At 40.1% G+C, this 21555-nt stretch overlaps 1 protein-coding gene across 3 annotated transcripts; it reads right to left on the bottom strand.

The window, feature by feature from the left end:
- Positions 1-7416: 7416 nt before the first annotated feature.
- On the bottom strand, positions 7417-20834 carry hmgn3.L (high mobility group nucleosomal binding domain 3 L homeolog). Of its 3 annotated transcripts, XM_018240547.2 has the most exons (7): positions 20586-20834; positions 10861-10911; positions 10283-10312; positions 10112-10162; positions 8391-8507; positions 8184-8283; positions 7420-7931 (listed from the first exon to the last, which is right to left on the bottom strand). In XM_018240547.2, exons 1-7 carry the CDS (start codon positions 20598-20600, stop codon positions 7918-7920), a joined length of 378 nt encoding a protein of 125 aa, XP_018096036.1. In that variant the 5' UTR covers positions 20601-20834; the 3' UTR covers positions 7420-7917. The 3 variants fall into 3 exon arrangements, with proteins under 3 accessions (NP_001082171.1, XP_018096036.1, XP_018096037.1); NM_001088702.1 differs by lacking the exon at positions 8184-8283 and having other exon boundaries at positions 7417-7931; positions 8435-8507; positions 20586-20712; XM_018240548.2 differs by lacking the exon at positions 8184-8283 and having other exon boundaries at positions 20586-20828.
- Positions 20835-21555: the final 721 nt, after the last annotated feature.

The following is a 21555-nucleotide window of genomic DNA, read 5'->3' as shown; positions in this document are numbered from 1 at the left end:
ATCCAGGTCCCACTGCAACACATTCAGTTACATTGAGTAGGAGAAACAGCATGCCAGAAAGCAGTTCCATCCTAAAGTGCTGGCTCTTTCTAAAAGCACATGATCAGGCAAAAGGACCCAAGATGGCTGCCTACACACCAATATTACAACTAAAAAAAATATACTTGCTTGGTTCAGGAATGACATTTTATATTGTAGAGTGAATTATTTGCAGTGTAAACAGTGTAATTTAGAAATAAAAAATGCATCAAAAAAATCATGACAGAATCAATTTAAGCACTTCTTCCTAAGAGTAAACACCACTACTTGCCCAGCCTTTCTTTATACTGTAATTGAGACTTTCCAGACCCTGAACTAGCTTCCTTGCTGTTCTGAGCACTGGAGATCAAAACTGCATGGTATATTCCAGAAGGAACCAGTGTGTTGTAAACAAAAAGAATAACCCTCTCCTCATGAGAATCTTTACCCCGTTTAATAAAGCTCAAAACCCTATTTGCCTTGCTTTTCTGGACTGACATAAGGTTATTAGATCACTTGAAAATCCAGGGACATGTCTAGAAAATCCAGTTAGATTGGCCATTTTAATTTAAATTGTATTTGCATTGCATCAGACATGTCAATGAATTCTCAAGTGATCTGGTAACTCTAGACAAGAGATGGTTAGTAGTAGAAGTGGTAAAACAGCAGATAAGACGAGGTGATAGAAAAAAGGCACTTTTACAAATGGAGGCAGTGTGGATAAAGAAATTGGATAGCATGCAACCAATAGGATTAAATGATCAGTGGAGCGTGAAATGCTTCTTATAATAAGTTAATTAAATATATGCTTTGCTTTATTCCACAGATTCAATTGAATCCTGCCCTAACCTTACAATTGGTAAGAAATCGAGCTTACTGTTTAATGATAGTTTGTTACTATAAAGGTGGCCATACCTTGCAGATAAAGCTGCCGATATCGGTCGTTTGGACCGATTTGACAGCTTATCTGCCCGTGTATGGGGGCTTCCGACGGGTCTTCCCGATCGATATCTGGCCACGATATCGATCGGGAAGGTTGGATTTTTACCCGACCGACCCGTCGGAGCCCCTTGGCGCATCGTAATTCGATCGTTCGGCCATACGGCCGAACGTTCGAATTACCCCCGATATAGCCATGCAGTTAGTGGCATATCGGGGAGTCTATGGCCACCTTAAGGCCTGAGATAGATAAGTTGCGAACAAAATTATTGATTCGAATAGAAACATAGTGTGTAGAAAACTTTGCTACTAATGTGTCAAGACAACTTTCCAGGAGGCAAACTTAATTGCAGTTCTAGGCTTTTATTTGTTTTAATTGTATCTATTTGTACATATGTTTTTATCTAACCAGGTTGATTTAAAGCCCTCAACAGTGGTTTCGAAACCAGCACTTATGGTGACTAAAGAACAAATACTTGAACGTGGACACAACGCACTTTCGATGTTTGGATGTTGTTTAATAACGGATTAATGTATTTGAACAGGTTTTTGATGTTATTAATAGGTTAATCCCTTCCCCCTATCAAGGGCGTGTTACCTTTTCCCCTCCCATTGAATACCTATAAAGAGTGTGTATTAATGGTGTTTAGTACACTTGATAAAGTGCAATTTGGTTCGAAACATGTAGTGTCCTATGTAAATAGGCTACTGTGTAGCCATGGGGGCAGCCGTTAAAGCTAAAAAAGGAGAAATTGAACAGTCTACTTAGCAGATGACAGATAAGTTCTGTAATAGAATACAATGGTATACAATGATAACATCTGTTATCTGCTACGTAAGCTGTGCTTTGAATGTCTCTATGCCTACACAGCAGCTTGTTTATATAAACTATAGTAGTCTTTCTGAAGGAAACACACTGGTTGTACCAGTGCATGGAAACAGTACATTATATTTTAAATTCAAATTTCAGCAGCACTCCCGTATAGTGAAAAATTATTTATTTGTGCAAATGAAGCAACATTTCGGGCTTAACCAGCCCTTTGTCAAGCTTGATAAAGGGCTGGTTATGCCTGAAACGTTGCTTCATTTTCACAAATAAATTCTTTTTCACTATACCGAAGTGCTGCTGAAATTTGTATTTGAACTGGACCTGGGCAGACAGAGTCACAGCCGTCACCCAATGCTACAAAAAGTGGTGAGATTGATTGTGTAGCACTACTCTCTATGTTTTTTGATGCTACTGTCCCTTTAAACTTCGATTTTTTTCTGGTCAAGGTTTTTAGGGGGAAAAGTTGATTTTTTTTTGTGGGAAAAATAGAATTTTTAGAGATTTATCATACCCCCAAAGCTGCTAAAATGCAGAATCCAAAAATACACCATGCCAAACCTGTCGAGGTCATGAAGAAGTAAATGGCAGATGTCGCTGAAGTTATTTTTTGACATTGCGATTGTGCTGGATAATCCGCATCAAGTTTATGGAGTGTCAACAATACGAATTGAGGCTCAATTTTCTACTGCCGTTTTGCTGCTCTGATTTTTTTGAGAAAAATATAAATGAGTTAAATTCGTGGAAGGGAGTTAGGTTGAAAAAATGAGATAAATTTGAGTTTTAGTAAATCAGCCCCTGTGCTATGTCTGCCTTATTTAGGTGCCAGGTGCTGTAATTGTTACCAGGAGTCAACCTGCCTGGGTACTAATAGTCATACAGAAAAAATCAGTACAGTCCCACATTTGCCAAAATAAAAAGTGTCTTACTGGTTCAAGACAAATTACAAAATGTTTGTATGTACAGCATCTTACATTTGAATAAAGGAAGTGGAAGGAAAGTAGATCATGTGCTGACTGTGATTTACATAAAATGTTCTGACAATATTAAAGCCCCTAGTGATGCCACTTTATGTATTGATTGTCCATATCATAGTCAATTTCCCCTTTGAAAGAAAAAATTTATATTTATAAACACTGGGCAAATTTGCACCTAGACAGTATCCCATAGCAACCAATCAGTGGTTAGATTTTTTCCAGCCAGCTGCAGGTTGAGCAGTGAAAGCAATCATCTGATTGGTTGCCATGGGTTACTGCAGGTAACAGGTGCACATTTGCCCAGTGTTTATAAATGACCCCCAGTGTAAATTGGAACTCCCAGTTTTGGAGACGGTGTTAAGGGTATCTGAAAAGAGAAATCATTTTGTCTAATGTTTACAGTTTACTTAATTCTCAAAGAGGCAACCCATACGCAAACAGGACATTCCTACATTAGACACTGATGACTGGGATGATATAACTGGCACCTTTGTGTCCACAGTGAGTAATAGTGCGGACATACTTATTTAATATAAGATGATATATAGGTTATATAACATGCCTGTACGTCTGTACAACATGGGAGTGAGCCCTGCTTCAAATTCAAATCAGGCTTTTCTGCTTGCCTTCTGGTCCTGCACAGTGATTGCTTCTTATTGGGACAACATTGCATTTCCAACTGTTAAATTATCCTGATTTATTGACCAGTTAATCCCAAGTCAGCATAACTGTCAGCTCTTATGTTTACTTTTTCTCTATGCAAGAAATACTATTGCTCCAGGAGCACCGTTCAATACTATTGTGGAAAAAAATGATCAACAATGCACTCCCCATGTACAAGCTGACATACCTTGGCAGAGGATGCCCCGATAAGTTTACTAAAACCTGGGACACATGGACCTCCTGCTAAGAAACCATCACCGAGCAAAACCCCACCTAAGCCCGTCTGGGACAATTAAAACCAGTAGAAGCACACTTTGGTAGCCCTCCTCTCCTTGACCCCCTTCTTCCCTCATCACCCCCTCTCAATATTGTACAACTGTCCTTACTTACTTTATTTACTACCTTATTTTCTTGTTTTGTTGACATGAAAAAATAAAACCTTTAAAAGGAAATAAAACAATGTACTTGAGATGTCTTGGTGGTACTCCCAATCCATACAGCACTCAGCTCATTCCTGAAATACTCTCACTTATTTGGATATTTGTGCCAAAAGATGTTTTTCATAAAGGGCACCTATCACTTAAAAATTGTTTCCCAAACAATAGTATCTTTCTAACAAATGCATACGCATAATAGGGAGCACCCCAGCTTGCTCTTTGTATGTATGAATGTGACGTGAATCGGTCAACATGTTCCCCAATCCTATGACACAGTCATCCACATAACAAGTGATCTTGGGACACTAGTTTCAGTATGATTTTGCAAGAATATGCAATGACTGGCATACTGACAGACAATAATATATGTTCCCTTCTAGTCCTGTACATTTAAATACATGTAAAAAAATATTTACTTTTACAGATTTATTTCATAATGAATCACTAATTTATTGGTATCAACAATCTATAAAGGGATGAATGTATATTGCATATGCACAATTGCAGGATTTAGTTGCATACAACTGCATAGATAAGGAAAGATGTATTTTTTATGCACAAGAGAAGCAGAGAGGGAATTAGCATCAACGCCCACAGTTTAAAGACACAAGGCATATTTAAATGTGTCACTTCTTAACCTTTCATGCCGTGGCATGGAGTAAAAACTCCATTGACTACATTGCCTGTGACATTCTTTAGGAACATTTCTTGCACTCAGAGAAGATATAAACAATATAGGCCTTGACTATGTGCCCAGATTTTGGGTTCAATGGAAAAACCTTATACACTGTAGAAACTTAACAGAACAGTATACACAATAAAAACTTTGTTTAAAAAACACATTCTGACTTTTCTCTTAATTTAAAAAAAACCCATATTTTCCTGTTTTTTTTTCGTCATTATAAAGCACTAATTGGAAATGTGGGTTATTTTCACTGAACGTCCTCCCTCTCTCTCATTATAAATAAGGCAATTCATTCAGATCTGACATGGGGCTACGCATATTGTCAGTTTCCCAGCTGCCCCCAGTCATGTGACTCAAGCTCCCTAACACAAGATAACAGCTCCCTGGTAGATCTAAGAACAACACTCAATAGTAAAAGACAAGTCCTACTGAGACTGATTCAGTGCAGAAATGTGTCAAAGAGTGATGGTACTGTAAATGGAACATATTGTAATTGGACCAGCGTTAATGAAGAACCTCTAACATCCATCCTTGGTCAATTTGTATTTTATTTCCTTTATAAATAACCTTGAGGTTGGCATTTTCAGTACGGTTTTTGTGATAAGAAATTGTCCAAAACTATGAGTTCCTTGCAGAATGTTGATGCTTTTCAGAGATTTGGCAAAACTGGAGAAATGGCAGAAAAACTGTAAACTGAAGTTCAACATGGATAAATGCTATCTTATGAACTTGGGCAAATGAAGTCAGTATTTTTTGTGGTTAACAGACTTTGAAACTCAAGGACATGTCAGTCAGTGTCATCTAAAGCTTTTATATTAAAAAGTGCCTCCTTATAGATCCCTATAAAGGCCTTACCTTGAGTATGTAGGGCAGCTTTGGATACTCAATATTACTAAGCTAGTAAGACTGCAGTTCCTGCCCTACTGCTGATTCACAAGGCTAAAAGCACAATATGGTGGACATAATGGCATTTGTCAAGACAGACAGGCCCCTGGTGCCTCTGTAGGTCCACTCTGTACCAGGATTAGGAATGCTCTCACCAGCCAGGAGAGGCAGTGATGCCCAAGCTGCCTTTTCCCCCCGCACCCTACTTTTAGCCTAAAGTAGAACCTTATGCTTAGGGAATGTTTACAAAGAAAACCTGTTTTTAAAAATAAGATTGTAATAGAGAACCAATTTCTAGTAAGCAGAATAAATATCAGTTTGAGTGATGACTTCAGTCCAAGCCCTACTCAGTGTATGATCTGACAGCTAGAGTATATTGATTCAACAACTTGAGTCCAGCCAGTGGAATCTGTGTGTATCATATTGCACATACTTTAGCATGTAATAATAGCTGTGAGAGTAAAGGTGGTCATAAACCCACCAATATCAGGGTATGGCAGGAGATGAGAGACCAATATTGACAGAAGACTTGGATATCGGTTGGCTCGTCGATCGGGCTGGCAGGCAAATTTTGATTGGGAGCCTTTGAAGGGACTTAAACATCGGCCATCGGTTCACCTTTAGAACTAATTTAGTCCTCATGTATACTACAGAATTTGGTCTGATTAAAGCCCCCTTTACCTATAAAAGTGTTTCTAACAGAAAAAGCCCCAGGCCCCATCCCCAACATCTACTGCTTTCCTTGCAGCTGCCCGCATAGCTTAGATGAGAATGTCAATAATGTCACCTTCAGTTAGATGATTAACTAACTCCCTGCTGGCAGTGTCAAGCCACTCACAAATAGTGAAAATTAGATAGAGAAGACATGCAGCCTATTATAAATGTCTTTGCAGATGGCTGTTCGCATCACCCTGAAGAGATTTTCCCATTGAAGCTATACTTAAAACTTGTTTTGGCAATTAAAGTGAGGGCAAGTTTACCACTAGATAGCACGTGTGATGTCATCAGCAGCCACCCTAGATTAAATTTGATCTGCTTTTTCATATCTACACTGCTGACCTCCAAACCAGCATTTTATGTTTGCACGGTAGTGTAGATTTTCCCCACCGAGCGGAGCTGCACACACTCATCTAATAGACTGAGGTAAAAAAGGAATGTGTTCAGTACTTGGCAACGGCGTTGGACTGGCCCAGAACAGCATAGACTTATAGAGGGTATAGACTTGGGCAGTAAGTGTTGGCATGTCATAACTTTACCAGCACATATAGCAAGTTTTAGTTTAATTCCAATTAAGTCTAGAATCAGCTTAATTTTGAACTACATAAACTGGATTTCACTTTTAGTTTTTTTCCAACCTTTTTCAAACCCTTTTGGGATATGCATTTCCTAATTGAGTTTTAGACACTGGGTCTCACATACCACTTAGCTGCTTTCTATTTTAGCCTAATCTCATCACTCTGTGGTTTCATCTTATTATTTAAAACCAACAAAAATAGTAAGAAGAAAGTAAAAATGAGAGCTGTAAGTCATTCAAGTCTTACTGCACCAAGCCCTTTATAACAAATAAACATACCAACTATTCTATTTTTCTGTTCTATTATTTTTATTTTTTTAAATTCATGTCCTATGACATTAGGTCAGTAATGGTTACAACTGGGGCTGGTGGGACAGTGGTAAATTTCTGCTCGGGGGCCCTTGGGTGTCTGTGTATTTTTGAACAGATAACACTAAAGTGGACTATAACTATGGTTTATATTTATTCAGGTTCTGATCTGGGGTCTGGTCCACCCACGACACATTATGACATAAAATCTTTCCCAAGTAAAAAAAGGAATTGCTAATTGTAAGTATCTTGAGCTATGTACATGTATTTTTTTTTTTAAATTTGGTGAGCAAATGCTCAAGGAACTTACTACATCTGCAAATTTAAACACTGTATTTGTGTTAATATTCTTGTTGCAAAATTCAAAATGCTTAAACAATGAACACTTTTTATAAAGGCAAGACCTTTTATTTTAACCGTTAAAAGAAAAAAAAAAAAAACTCAGATGCTCACAACAATTTAGTCTTTTCCAAAACCACAAACATTAAAAGTACAAAAGCACCACAGATTATTGCTATAGAAAAACTGCATGGGAAAATTTAAATCTGCACAGTAAAAACATCACCATATGCGCTGTAATTTTTTTTCTCTTTTTCGTTTTAAAAGCAAATAAAAAGTACAGATATGCAATCCAGCCAAGCACGCATACGCACACTAATGTCGATAGTTATAAAAACTTGTAGACAATGAGAAGGAAAAAGCAAAGCATGAATATGTGAAGGAAATGTTCATGTACATTATATATATGTAAAAGTTAAACTACCGTTCTAAAAAAATTAGCATTTACAAAATACTTGAGAAAAATATTTTTCTTAAAGTTCTTCAAGAGGTACGTAAAATCAAGATTTCCATGGTCAATTCATTCTATCTCCGCACCCGTGTCTTCAGTTTTCTGTGCCTAGGAGATAGAAGCCATATATAATTTACATTAGTATTTCAGTCAAAATGATGACAGTTTAGTTATCTGTTACTATCTAATTTGAAATCAGATGGGGGATAACGCACCTCTATAAAAAGCCTGCACTTTAAGAATGGGGTTTAAACATTACAAACCCAACAATCCCTTACCTGGTTGCTTTCATTTTCACACTGAAAATAGCACCACACTACTAGCTTTCTATGCACTGCACACAAAAAAGATCTACCGTACCCTTAACTTTCACTGTTTCAATCTGCCCTTTTACTGACAGTGTGGTGGGCAGGGCACCTCTGGATGTTGAAACATTAACAGATGAGCGAGAGATGCGAATCTGTAATAACATTTTGGGCAATAAAAAGAAGCATTATGAACATGCAATCAATGGTTGGAAAACTGTCAAAAAAGAACACCACCACTGATTTAATTGCTGGAATGTACCTCATCGGATCTAGTTTCACCATTTTCAGATGGTGTAGTAGTACCTTCCTTTGCAGCTTCTTGTTTTTCCTCCTTCTTTCCTTTAGCACCTTTGTTTGCTTTTGTTCCTGGCTCCTTCTGCAAAATATTCACATTATCAAGAACACAAAGTATACAAAGTATTAAAACACAGATTCAGACAACCGACCAGTTAATCTAAATTTCAGTATTTTGTGTGCACAGATGATAATCCCTCAGACCCAATTTGTTTATTTGTAACCCTTGTTCTTTAAATTATTGTAAGAAGTCAATTTGTCATTCTGTACTATAAAATCACTGCATATCTTGCAGACACAATATAAATAATTGAAGTAGTTACTCATATGTACACTTTTCATATAGCTCTTACAGCTTGTCACAGACTGCTAAACGATAAAAGCTGCTAAAACTCTAACCTTCTGGACTGAGCTGGCAGTTTATTGCCCCTCGTCCGACCAATAACTGCCAATATAATCATTGGATAGGTTTGATTTTCCCACCAGGACTACTAAACTTTGACACCTGTTTAATACTACAATAGAACCCTCATCTTACATTTTGTTAAAGGGGACCTGTCAATAAAGTATAATAAAAGCACAAATTTATTTTTGTATTAAAACATCCAAACCTGTTGTCTCGGCTGTCAATCGCATATTGCCTGACCCTCGTCTATGCCTAAAGTTGGCCATACACGGGCCGATAAAAGCTGCCGACAGACCGAGCCCATGTGTGGAACCCGCCGACGGGTTTCCCCGATCGATATCCGAAAATCGGCCAGATGTCGATCAGGCAGGGTTAAAAAATCACGTTTGATCGCGGCCGGATCGGTTTGTTTATGCATCCCAGCGATCCGTTTTGCCTACACTATGATCCAATCGGATCAGCCCAATATTACCCACCTCAATGTGGGCATATCGGGGAGAGATCTGCTCGTTTGGCGATCTATGTGTATGGCCAGTGCGTGGGTACCCCATTCTGGCACATAAACAAGATTTAGGCATGATACAAAGCTTGCCCTAATAACAGTGTCTACAAAATGGTGCCTGCTTGTTGTTGTGATTGTGGATTCCAAGACTTTAAATAAAAAAAAGATTTAAATAATTTTTATAGTGTATAAATGAAGTTTATTTTGCTTGACTAACCTCATAAAATAGGATTTGAAATTATTTGTTAACATGACAGGTCCCCTTTAAGGGGAAAATGGTATAAAATTCAGGAAAATTCATTAAAAATTGGTGGGACCACAAAAAAAAAAAATGTAGTACAGGTATAGGATCCCTTATCCGGAAACCCGATATCCAGAAAGCTATCCCATCCCATAGACTCCATTTTATCTAAATAATCCAAATTTTTAAAAATGATTTCCTTTTTCTCTGTAATAATAAAACAGAGCCTTGTACTTGATCCCAACTAAGATATAATTAATCCTTATTGGAAGCAAAACCAGCCTATTGGCTTTATTTAAAGTTTAAATGTATTTCTAGAAGACTTAAGGTATGAAGACCCAAATTACGGAAAGATCCATTATCCGGAAAACCCCAGGTCCCGAGCATTCTGGATAACAGGTCCCATACCTGAGTTTGGTTAAGATTGAGAGTCTGTTGTTGCTCAATATGAAATATACATTATTTATGTCACAAATACTGTTTTCATAGGTATTAGCCAACATTTTTCTATAAAAACAAAAAAGTTTTTTTTTTTACCTTGGTGGTAGTTTTTTTCGGTTTTGCTTCAGTTTTAGGAGGTTCGGGTTTCTAAATGGAAAATAAAAAGGACAACATTTCACAGCCATAAAATTATATTTTTACATTACAATAAGTAAGGCAGAATATCACTGCCAAACACCAGATAAGGTTCATGCCATATTTACTTACTGATGACAATCTCGCGGACCTTCTTGTAGGCTAAAAATAAAAACAATAATTGGTCTCATTATTTATTTAAAACTGGACACATGACATCTTGCTATACATGGCCATTTTTTTCTCCCTTAACATCTTATTCTTATTCTTCATTGATTAAAATCTGTAAAAATGGCTGTTTGTCGTAGTACTTTTTGCACTCTGCTAATAAAAAAGTACCAGAACTAGGGATGCACTGTTTTTTTGAGGAGGATTCAGCTAAATTCAAGAGCCTGGCTGAACCAAGTCCGAACTCTATATAATTTCAGGTGCATCAATAGCACTAACATTTACTATTAAAGGAAGTATAAAACTCTTACGAGGTCATCAAAGCTACAGTTTACAGTAGTTTATTCCAAGCTATTACTGCAAGTTGCAGAGGTTCTGTAGACTTCTTGATATTGCCGATAACTCGTTTTTTCCAAGAAGGCAAACACAACGGATTATAAGGCTTATAGCAAAGAACCACTTGATACAGCATGTTTGGGTTTAAACGTTTGTCATTCAAGAGATTTAAGAGCACAGTGCCTAAATGTAAGTTGGATACTTGCCTCTTGTTTGGTTACTTTAGCTGCATCTTTAGCCTCAGCACCTTCTGGGGACTAAAAAAGAAAAAAATCTTGTTAGCAAGGACAACCAAGCAACATCAGAGATTGATAAAATAAATAAATAAATATATATATATATATTGATGTATATTTTTTAAGGGATTGCCTGCATATACAATAACTATATTATTACCGGTACTTCAAGTTGCTTTCCCTGAGGAAGACCACAATGGAATATTAAAAATATTTGATTTATAGAAATAAAATTGTGTACATCCTATGAGTGCGGTTACAACCAGCCACGTTGTGGCTCCTTCTTTTTGATATATATCAAAAATGCTGACCCACCCGATCTGTCTATTCTTTTCTATACAGACACATTTGCTGTACCTATTCCTAATGGCAGTCTACCAAAGTCACAATGTAGGAATTTCCTCCTAAAAGTAGCAGTCATGAATTTTCCCAGCAACCCTAACCCATCACCGGTAAGACACTGCCATTCTTGCTTTAAGCGAACAGCTAACGAAAAGAACGATGTAACCCCCTCCTCTAAACAAAGGATGATATATATGATATAAAGGCACAGTAATAACACAAACCCTACAAGGATAATCTGACCAGGTGCCCATTGTCACCTAACTGCTCTGAGAAAAAAAAAACCATCAAACAGAAAGCATGTTTGGTATTTGTAAAGCAAAGGTGTGACTCTGATGTAGCTATTCCTATAGGGAAGTGTTATCAGCTCTACATTTAAACAGAACAACATTTTCCAGACACTAGTACAGGTCAGACTTACAAAGGAGCGAATAGAAGCAAATATTACACATAGACATGTGCAAAATGCAAGCTTTCAAAATGTCATCCTCCCATTGTTTTTTTTAATTACTCCTTTATGGTGGCTTATGGAACCAAAGACACACTTACAAAAATACCCATGGCACACATTATGGGGCAGATTTAGAAAATATTAAACTAGTGTGATATTTTTCAGGTGTTATTAACACCTTCCTGGCCATCAAAAAAGCATTCCTAAAGAGATATATTTATCAAAGCAGCTCTAACACCCACCCCCTTCCAATCAATGATTCCCCCTGCAATTCCGTTCTTTTCCCTCTCTAGAACAAAATCCTCCCCGTATGGGTAAAGATTTTGGTTCAAACTGAGAGCGTTAGTTACTACTATTCATGAAGCATTGTTACCACATGGTAAACCACCAATTATCTTTATATTTATTAAAGGAGACATAAACTCAAATACAAAGAAATCACATTTTATTCTAAGCAACTCTCCAATCAATGAAACATTTTCAAATTTTTTTTAAACGTAATTGATAGTGAAACAAGCATCTGGCTGTCTTTTGCTTTTCTCTGCACTACTGACATGTACCATTAATACAATGCAGTGGTAGTCGACTTTCCTACAACCAAAACTCGAATTCCCTCAATGCTTTGTAAATTTACGTGATTTTCCCTAAAGAGAGCTAAAGGTTAAGACACTGGAGGGTGCAAATATGTTGGCCATTTCCAGGGGCCTGTATTATTGCATTTACATTTTAATGACAGATCCCTGAGCTGAAAAGGATTTTCAGATTTCCAGGATCACTTACTTGCTCCTAGGAAACAGGATTTATTGCTGATATATGCTCAAGTGCAATAACAAATAGTTTTAAAGGGGACATTTACCTGCCTACATAAAAAGCCTAACAAAGCTCATTTGAAATTTGTCAGTCATTGAAAATGAAGGTTAGAATGTGGTTTACTATGTTTGAGTTGTTCCTTTACGTTTTTAAAGGATCAAGGCTATGATTATCAAGTTCATTTTCCAAAGTTGCCTTACGAGGAAACTTCGGGCGACTTCGAAAAACAAATAGCTCTGAGTGCCACTTCGCCGGCGATTTACATTTTACCCGGCGGGAAGGCAGTTCAGGGAGATTAGTCGCCTGAAGAAGAGATTTGTTGCCAGGCGACTAATCTCCCCGAATCTGCCTGTGCGCCCTGACCCTAAAGGAAAATACTTAAGCAGCAGTTTATATCATAACAAGTGGCATATTAAAGATTCTTACCAAACTGAAATAGAGAGATTTTTGTACTCACTAAATCTCTCTCTCTTGTCCTATATTGGGGGGACACAGGCACCGTGGGAATTAAGATCCTGCAGCTGGAGGATGGACACTAAAATGTTAAACTTGACTCCTCCTCCTGCTCTGGGCTTCATCCCTGCCTCCTCCTACTAAATTCAGTTTCTACCGAAGAAGGAGCAATATAACCCCCCTAATTGGAGGACACAGGCACGTGGGATGTCCCAAAGCAAACGAGAAAAACGTTTGCTTTGGGACATCCCAAAACGTTTCGGGGTGACCCCCTTTATCATGCTTGATAAAGGGGGTCACCCCGAAACGTTGCACGTCTGCACAAGAAATAAAAGCAAGGGGGAACCCTGCATTTCACTTGCCTTGAGTGCCAGAGTTTTTCTCGTTCGATTATACATTGGGGGCTGCCGTACCTCCACCCTGTGCACCAGGCGTTCTCTGTGAAGTTATTAGAGTGTGCTCTGCTTCACCTTGTTCCTATGTCCCAAAGCAACCCAGAGGGTGGGACACTGTGACCCCAGTTGGTGATTAACAAACTACAGTCTGTAACAACTTCCTCCCAAAGCTGGCTTTGGCTGAGGCTTGTGTGTGTAGCCTGTAGAATCACTTGAATGTGTGGAGTGTTGCACAGGTGGCTGCTCTGCAAACTTGTTCTGCCGAAGCTTGGTGGCAAATGGCCCAGGATGTGGTGAGTGAGCTCTAACTCGGATAGGTGGAGATTTCCCTCTAGTTGCATAGGCTCGGATGATAGTGGAACGGATCCACTTGGCTAACGTTGTCTTGGCTGCTCTGGTACCACGTTTAGGGCCGTTCGGAATAATGAATAGTGCATCAGTTTTCCTGATGTCCCTTGTAGGTAGTACTTGATTGCCTGAACTACATCCAGGTTGTGCAGTTTAGTCTCTAGAGGATTTTTAGGTTCTGGACATAGGGAAGGTACGACCATATCCTGGTTTAGGTGAAAATCCAATACCACATTTGGTAAAAAGTCCGGACTGGGTCAGAGGACTACCTTGTTCTTGTGAATGATGGTGAAGGGTGACTTGCATAAGAGTGCAGCTAACTCAGAGACTCTCCATGCGGATGTGATGGCCACCACCTTCTCAGTTAGAGTCGACAGGGGAATCTCGTCTAATGGTTCAAATGGTTCCTCCTGTAGGGCAGAGAGTACCAGGTTAAGGTCCCAAGGTGGTACTGGCAGCGATATGGTGGAACCGAGTGAGTTCCTCCTTGAAGGAAGGTTCTGATGTTACTCCTTAGAGCTAGCTTCTCCTGGAGGAGAATGGACAAGGCTGAAACTTGTACCTTCAGGGAACTCAATGCTAAGCCCTTCGTCAGTCCTTCCTGAAGAAAGGATAGGATCTCTCTTTCCTTCGCCCTCTGCAGATCTGTGTCTCTGAGTTTGCACCATGAAATGAAGGTCTTCCATACTCTGTGGTAGATTTTGGCTGAAACAGGCTTGCATGCTCTCAGCATAGTAGGTAGAGCTTCGGATGGAGCTCCAGACCTTCGTAGAAGTAGGGCCTCAAGAGCCATGCCATTAAAGCCCACCAATGTGAATTCGGGTGGACAATTGGGCCTTGAGTGAGCAGATCTCTCGTTGAGGGAGGTGGAACGGTTCATCCTTTGCTAGGGCCACTGATCTCCTGGGCCAGTATGGTGCTACCAGGATGATCTGTGTTCTCTCTCTTTTTATCTTCTTGACGACTTTTGGTAGAAGCGTCAGAGGATGGAATATGTAAAACATGGAGAACTGCCATGGGATCACCAGAGCATCCACTGCGTGAGCTAGTGGATCTAGGCTTCTTGCAACGAACCTTTGGACCTGTCTCTTGGGTCTGGTTTGTGCCAGGAGTGTGCTCTTGCTTCCTGTTGCCTGGGAGATAATCTTATCTAGTTTGGGCCCGAAGAGTAGCTTCCATTGGAATGGTATGCTGACCAGGGATCGCTTTGATGTTAGGTCGGCTGAGCAAGTCTTCAACCACAGGAAGCGACGAGCCGCCACAGATTGTGCGGAGGCCTGGGCGACCATCTTTGCTGCATCAAGTGCTGCGTCCCCGATGTATGTAGTGGGTCTGCTGTGAGAGGAGTTTGTCGGTAGTTGGCTCCTCGGACCCAATGAGCTGTGCGGTTTGTTCCACCCAGACCTCCATTGCCTTTGCTACCCAGGCGATAGCGAATATAGGTCGGAAAGCGAAGCCTGACGCTGTGAAGGCAGATTTGCAGAATCCTTCTAGACACTTGTCTATAGGGTCTTTGAATGCTGCTGCGTCTGCCACTGGAATAGTGGTATTCCTGTATAGCCTAAATACCGGAGGGTGAACCACTGGAGGTGATGACTAGAGGTCGGTGCGCTCTTGAGGAAAGGGGTAAGTCTGTGCGAAGCGCCTGGAAATCTGTACCCTGCGATGGGGTTTTTCCATTGGGCTTTATTTCGTCGAGCTGTTCGTATGCTGGGAATAGGCAGGAGTTCTTCTTCAGTCTCTTAAAGATATTCTTTGCAGGCTCTACTTCAGATGTGGATTCCGCAATGTTTAGTGTGCTCAGCACCGCTTGTATGAGACCTTCTACCTCCTTTTGGGTTCGAGGAGTGTCTAGGTCAAGATCCAGGAGTTCCGGGTCTGAGTCTTCCTCTGATAGTACCTGGCCTTCCTCGTCCGAGGGATTAGAGTTGAGGACTTGGAAGTCTTGGCTCTTCTGCCTTGTCTGCCATAATGTTCCAAAAATAAAAACAGATGGATAGATGGAAGTCTGTCCCTCAATGGTCCCTTCGGTGAGGGTAAGAGTTCCGCACCTCTCCTGGGCTCAGTGTGTGGGGAGGAGGGATTTGCCGGGTGCAGGAAGGGAATCTGATTAGATGCCGCTGCTCGAAAGGAGTCGAACCGGCATGTAGTCTCTCCTTCTGTGCTCTCAGTGCTTAAGGGATCTGGAGCAGTAAAGGGGATTCCGACTTGGCTGGGTGTCTGCCGTGGGAGGAGGAAGAGGCGAGATCCGGTGAGTGCGGGAAGGAGTCGGCACTGTAGGAGGAGAGAGCAGCGCATGGAGCGGAAGTGCGTCTCATCGTGAGGCGCAAGGGGAGATTGACGCCAGAAGAGCACGGCCATCTGTGACGCGTGTAGATGCTGGGGAGGAAACGGAGCTAGTGCCTGTTCTAGGGAGTGGAACCAGGAGGGAACCGGAGGCTGAGGGGGTGATTGGGGAGCTTATACTCACCAATGGAGCCAGCTGGTCCGTACCCTTCACGATTTTTCCCCCCAGATCCAAATGCATATATTTATAAAGATATGTGTATTACCACACACATATATATACCTGCTGTGTATGCCGCTGCTGCAGACCTCCGGAGAGCGGGAAGGCTGTAGGGCAGAGTAGGGTATCAGCTGGAGGGCTCTTGAAATGATCAGAGACCCCTAGTGTGTCGTGATCTTAGATGCATGTCTTCGCCTTCTGAGGACACTAAACAAAACTGGATTTGGTAGGAGGAGACAGGGGATGAAGCCCAGAGCAGGAGTCGGAGTCAAGTTTAACATTTTAGTGTCCATCCTCCAGCGGCAGGATCTTCATATCCACGGTGCCTGTGTCTCCCAATTAGGCAAGAGAAATATATTTAAGTACATATTGCTCTCTTACATCTTTTCCCTTAAGCCACCATTTTAGGACATTTTCTGTGCTGCCTCAGAGATCACCTGACCAGAAATACTGGTAACAGGAAGTGAGAGTAAAACACAGAATATTGTCTGTTAATTGGCTCATGTGACCTAACATGTATGGTTTGTTTGTGAGCACTGTCAATCCTACGATCCCAGGGGGCGGCCATTTTTTTTAAAATGGCAATTTTCTATTTGGCTTAGCCAATGGCACATACTACTAAAACTTATATTATTATGAAAATGGTTTATTTACATAAAGCAGGGTTTTACATAGGAGCTATATTAAGCAGTATATTTTTATGGAGACCTACATTGTTCAGGAGGTATAGTTTTCCTTTAAGAGCCCTTAGTTTGTGGTGTCCTGTTTAAGTTTCTGTAGAGAACGTGACAAGTATGCAACATTCCATATGCATTTATATAAACAAGTAATGGCCAATTTGGCTTGCTTTCAAAATGGCTTTTCCTTTCATGTCTCTAAAAAACTTGTTCTTGCCTCTTGTATGATGTCCTAGCATTTTTTAGTTTTACTTGAAAATGTGCATCTTTTCCATTTTTTAACCAATACACAATTTAATAGTTAGCTTTTATAAGCAAAGAAATGATCAACTTTTTAAATCAATCATTCAATTGACTGTACAGAATGGCAACGTTATTTCTACATGCTACCCCCAGGTAATTTTTTTCGTACAAAAGATTCGGGGAAAAACCTAAGATGTGTTTTGGAAATTAGTGGGTGTAACAGAGGGAAACTATTAAAAGTATGCCCTTTTAGTTTACTGCCTAAAAGTGGCACCCATAAACTGGCTGATAATCTACCCTACGATCAGCCAGCAGAACAATCAGAGAGTACAGTACAAATGACTATACACACGTATGGGAACTTTTCTATTGTTCCATTTATTAGGGCATACATGTTGGCCTTTCAGCAGTCTAAAGTTGGGCATACACCATAAGATTCCACTGATTCCATCCACTACTTTGTGTTGCTCCACTGACAGACACAGCATTGGCCTATGTGCAGCTACACAGATTTAGGTCAAAATCCGCTCAGTGTAGTTGCACACAGGCCAGCGCCATGGAGCTACACAAAGAAACAGACTTATTGCAATAGGTGCAATAAAATGATCTGTGGTGTAGACTCCCTAATTGAAAGATCTCTACAACATACATATGATGGAAAAAGAAAAATGCATGCACAACACCAGCCTAAAAACTAACCTCACAAAAAGCAATGTGATGTCAGCACAGTAATACAAAACAGAGTATGTGGTTTTGGAATCTATAAACTTTGCTATTTTCACTATGGTTAGCAAAGTAGAATTTATGTTACTTTCACCTGAAACTATTATTGGGGGGTCTAAAACGCATAAGAAGATGTACCCTAGTTAATACAACCTCTTAAGTGCCAGGTTACTTTGCTCTTGCCTCACTGTGAGTTGCCAACACACGTTAAAGCACAGATCCAAGTGTAAGCAAATAAAGGTATGGGATCTATTATCCAGAAACCCGTTATCCAGAAAGCTCCAAAATACGGGAAGATATATCTCATAGACTACATTTTAATAACATATTCCACATATTTTAACATTATTTCCGATTTCTCTGTGATAACAGAACAGTAACTTGTGATTGATCCCAACGAAGATATCATTAATTCTCATTGGAGGCAAAACAACCCTGTAGGGTTCATTTAATAGATTTTTTTTAGTAGATTTAAGGTATGATGATCCAAATTATTGAAAGACCCCTTACCTGTGTTGTAAAATCTTTGGCACCGACACTCTTATAAGAGGCCTCTAGGTTTTACTATCCCTGGCACTTAGAAACAAAGCGTTTGATTGGCACTTGTTGAAAATTAAATTTCTGTTGCTATTTCAAAATATGAATATATGTAATTATATCATATGCAGATTATGACTATAACCCTTTTCTTAAGAAAAAAAATATCATACTGTGATTTGCAGGAAAGTTACACAACCAAAATAAATAACTTATCTGGAAATGCCTGCACTTTTTTTTTATTAAATATGTTATGTGAAAAGAAAATGGGAACTGGCACTCTCTGTCATGTTTCTAGAAGGCAGGTGAAGGTTAACTGCAAGACAAAGAACGCTAGTGAGTAAGGCCAACTATTTTAGCTGGCTATTCTCTTTGAAAAAGCCTGAAAATTTTGTAGAAAGTCAAACAATGGAAAGAATGATGGTACAACGGACAACAGCCATGCCTGACTCGAACAGTCTAGAGATCAATTTAAATGACTCCAACTGACCAATCAAACAAAAGAACAACAAATGACACCTGTAGCGGGTATTTGTGTTACCTTGTGTGCCGTAGATTAGTTTACGGTCAAGTGTACAAAAGCTTAAGTAGAATTTCCACATTGAGGATCGGAATACTCGTATAATAAGCAAATATGAACTAAAGGATTTCTCTCACTGGGGCATTGCCTAACCATTAAGTCATGTCTAAACTTCTTATTTCTATCTTAATCCAGTGGGTATGTAGGTACAATATTATGTCTTATGACAACAAATACATCATTATCTGTTTTCTCTGTCAGATTTTAGATATTTTCAGAATGAATGGAGTAGTTGATGTAATGGAAACCACTTGTTTTGTATATCCTAATCCTTGGTTATTCCATAATTTAGAGAGCTATGCATACTATTACTATTTCTCAGCTCATGGCAAAACAAACCAGACCTATTCCTCACTATTTTCTCACCTAGTTGTTTCTTTTCCAAACCACTCCTTTTCGGAGTTGACTAGAGCAGAGATGGAGAAAATCCCAACAAAAGAGCAACTTTCTTCCATTCTGACTTCATGTCAGACACTTTACGATAAACGCGGAGGGGCTGACTTATCAATATTTGAATTTTTTTTTCTAACTTGAAAAAACTCTTGGTTGTAAAAAATCTTGATTGATTAGACATGAGGGGGGAAAAAAGTGACACTTTTATATTCAAATTATGACTTCTACATGAATCTTGCCAGCTTTTAGATACCAAATTGTTTTCATCCAAGTCTTTGGAAACTCAAATTTGCATTTTTTTCCAGCAATAAAGTCAAAACAGTGGAAAAAATAAAATGTTGACAAATGTGTCTCTTGGTAGTTAAAGCCACTGTCTTAAAAATCAGAAAAGATAGAAGTGGCGTGCCGGAGGTCTGACAAAGAAACGAGCCGTTAAATGAAAACGTTCGAGTAATGCTCAGAAAAAGGCAGCATTCCAGACCTGGTTAGGATTTGAGCAAATAAGCCCTGGCTATATCCATGAAAAACACAAAAGAAAGATGGATGGAATTTACATTTTGGAAGGGTGCGTCTTTATAAGGCCACATGACTGCAAAGTTTAAAGGAACATCTGAATAGAAATGGGTGTCCTGAAAGGCTGGAACTATCTAGTGAATTCGTATTTGGAGAGCTCCAGTAATAATAAGAGCAGATGTAAAGCAGCAGCTTGCTGGTGTATGCAGTAGTGAAAAACAACTGTGCGTAGTGCAGAACTATAACTCCCACCGTCCTGGCTATCACAAGGCTGCCAATAGAGCTCGTAGTGATGTGAGCAGGTATCAGGGGCCAGATTGTTTCTTGTCCCCCCCTCCCACATTCCGTCAGTGACAATTGGTACGTCCGTACAGCTCCAATCTCTGACACCTTAGGGATTCCATAAGCGAATGTATTAAGAGCCCACAATAAGATTGGAGCTGCTGGCTTGCACCACAGGACAAGATTCAGGCTCAAGCCGAGACAGTTGCGACTAGAGAAGCCGATGTGCACTTGCCCTGGGAGACAGAGCAACTCTCGCAGCGACACCGGACCAGCTGTCGCCTATGGGAATTATTGTTCCCCAGCAGCTGGAGGGCCGAAGCTCGCCTACTCTTGAACAAGACAAAAAGCTCGACGGAGTAGCAGAGACACGGACACTCGAAAGAACGGGGCGCCAAGAAATGCGACATTACTTACAAGCTGAACGCGCGCGACAGCTCACCTTTCTTTTAGGCATGGTGCACCTGATATGTGGCCTCGCCCTGGAGTTACTGCTGAGAATAGAGAAGGAAGATGAGGATGATGATGGTTCAGGGAAGGAAGTGCAGTGACTGGATGTTCACAGTCTCTCACCGAGCAACTACAGTCTCTAACCCCCTATTCCCCGCCTCCAAAAGCGTCCTCCGCTCTCATTGGCTACTTTATGCTTACAAATTCTATACTCTCCACCTCCCAACCTGCGCGGCCCGTCAACTGCAGCTTCGTAAGTAGGTGTGGACACGCATGGTCCTGACACAATGATTTACTACGTCCCCACCTATTACTGTGAGCGCCGCCCTTCAAGACATTTCGACCAATCAGGAGACGGAGATGGGGTTCAGCCTCCATAGTTCATGGAAGAGGCAGTGGGTGGGCGCTGTTGGCGTGGCGGGTTTAATGCTCTGGCCGTTGATGTGGGCAGGGTGTGTTGCACGTAGTGCCGCCCCTTACAGTGCCGGCTGTTTATTTTTGAAATGTGATGGTAGAACTGAGTTCGTCGCTTTATGGTGGGCTTGGGCGCCATTTTGTTGTGGTAACGGTGGTTCAGAGGCTATACAAGCGCTTTACACGTGCAGCAAATGCATTTTAGGGATCCATAGACAGGGGAGCCATTTTTGCTAAAGCTTTGTGGAATAGCTATTGTTGCTGACTGGTTCCTCGTTTTTTGTGTTTGCAGGAACAAAGGCAGTAACCGACCATAAACCTCCACACATATGAGGCTAGCACAGAAAACACATATTCCTGTCACCTTATTAGAGAGAACACTACAATTATGACTACAATAATAGGTATGAAACCAGTATTCTCATTCTCTCTCTATATATATATATTTTTTTGTCTAAACACTTAACAGTGCTGTACAAAGAGCACACCTAAATAACAATAATATAACTAATTATATATATATATATATATATATATATATATATATA

Source organism: Xenopus laevis, chromosome 5L (genome assembly GCF_017654675.1).
Source record: "Xenopus laevis strain J_2021 chromosome 5L, Xenopus_laevis_v10.1, whole genome shotgun sequence".
NCBI classification, from domain to species: domain Eukaryota; kingdom Metazoa; phylum Chordata; class Amphibia; order Anura; family Pipidae; genus Xenopus; species Xenopus laevis.
This window is presented reverse-complemented; position numbering and strand designations above follow the sequence as displayed.

Coding starts and splice junctions, on each gene's coding strand:
- hmgn3.L (XM_018240547.2), bottom strand. Junction 10,313..10,860: donor CTAAAGTAACCAAACAAGAG/GCAAGTATCCAA, acceptor TTTTATTTTTAG/CCTACAAGAAGGTCCGCGAG. Junction 8,508..10,111: donor CGAAAAAAACTACCACCAAG/GTAAAAAAAAAA, acceptor AATATTTTGCAG/AAGGAGCCAGGAACAAAAGC.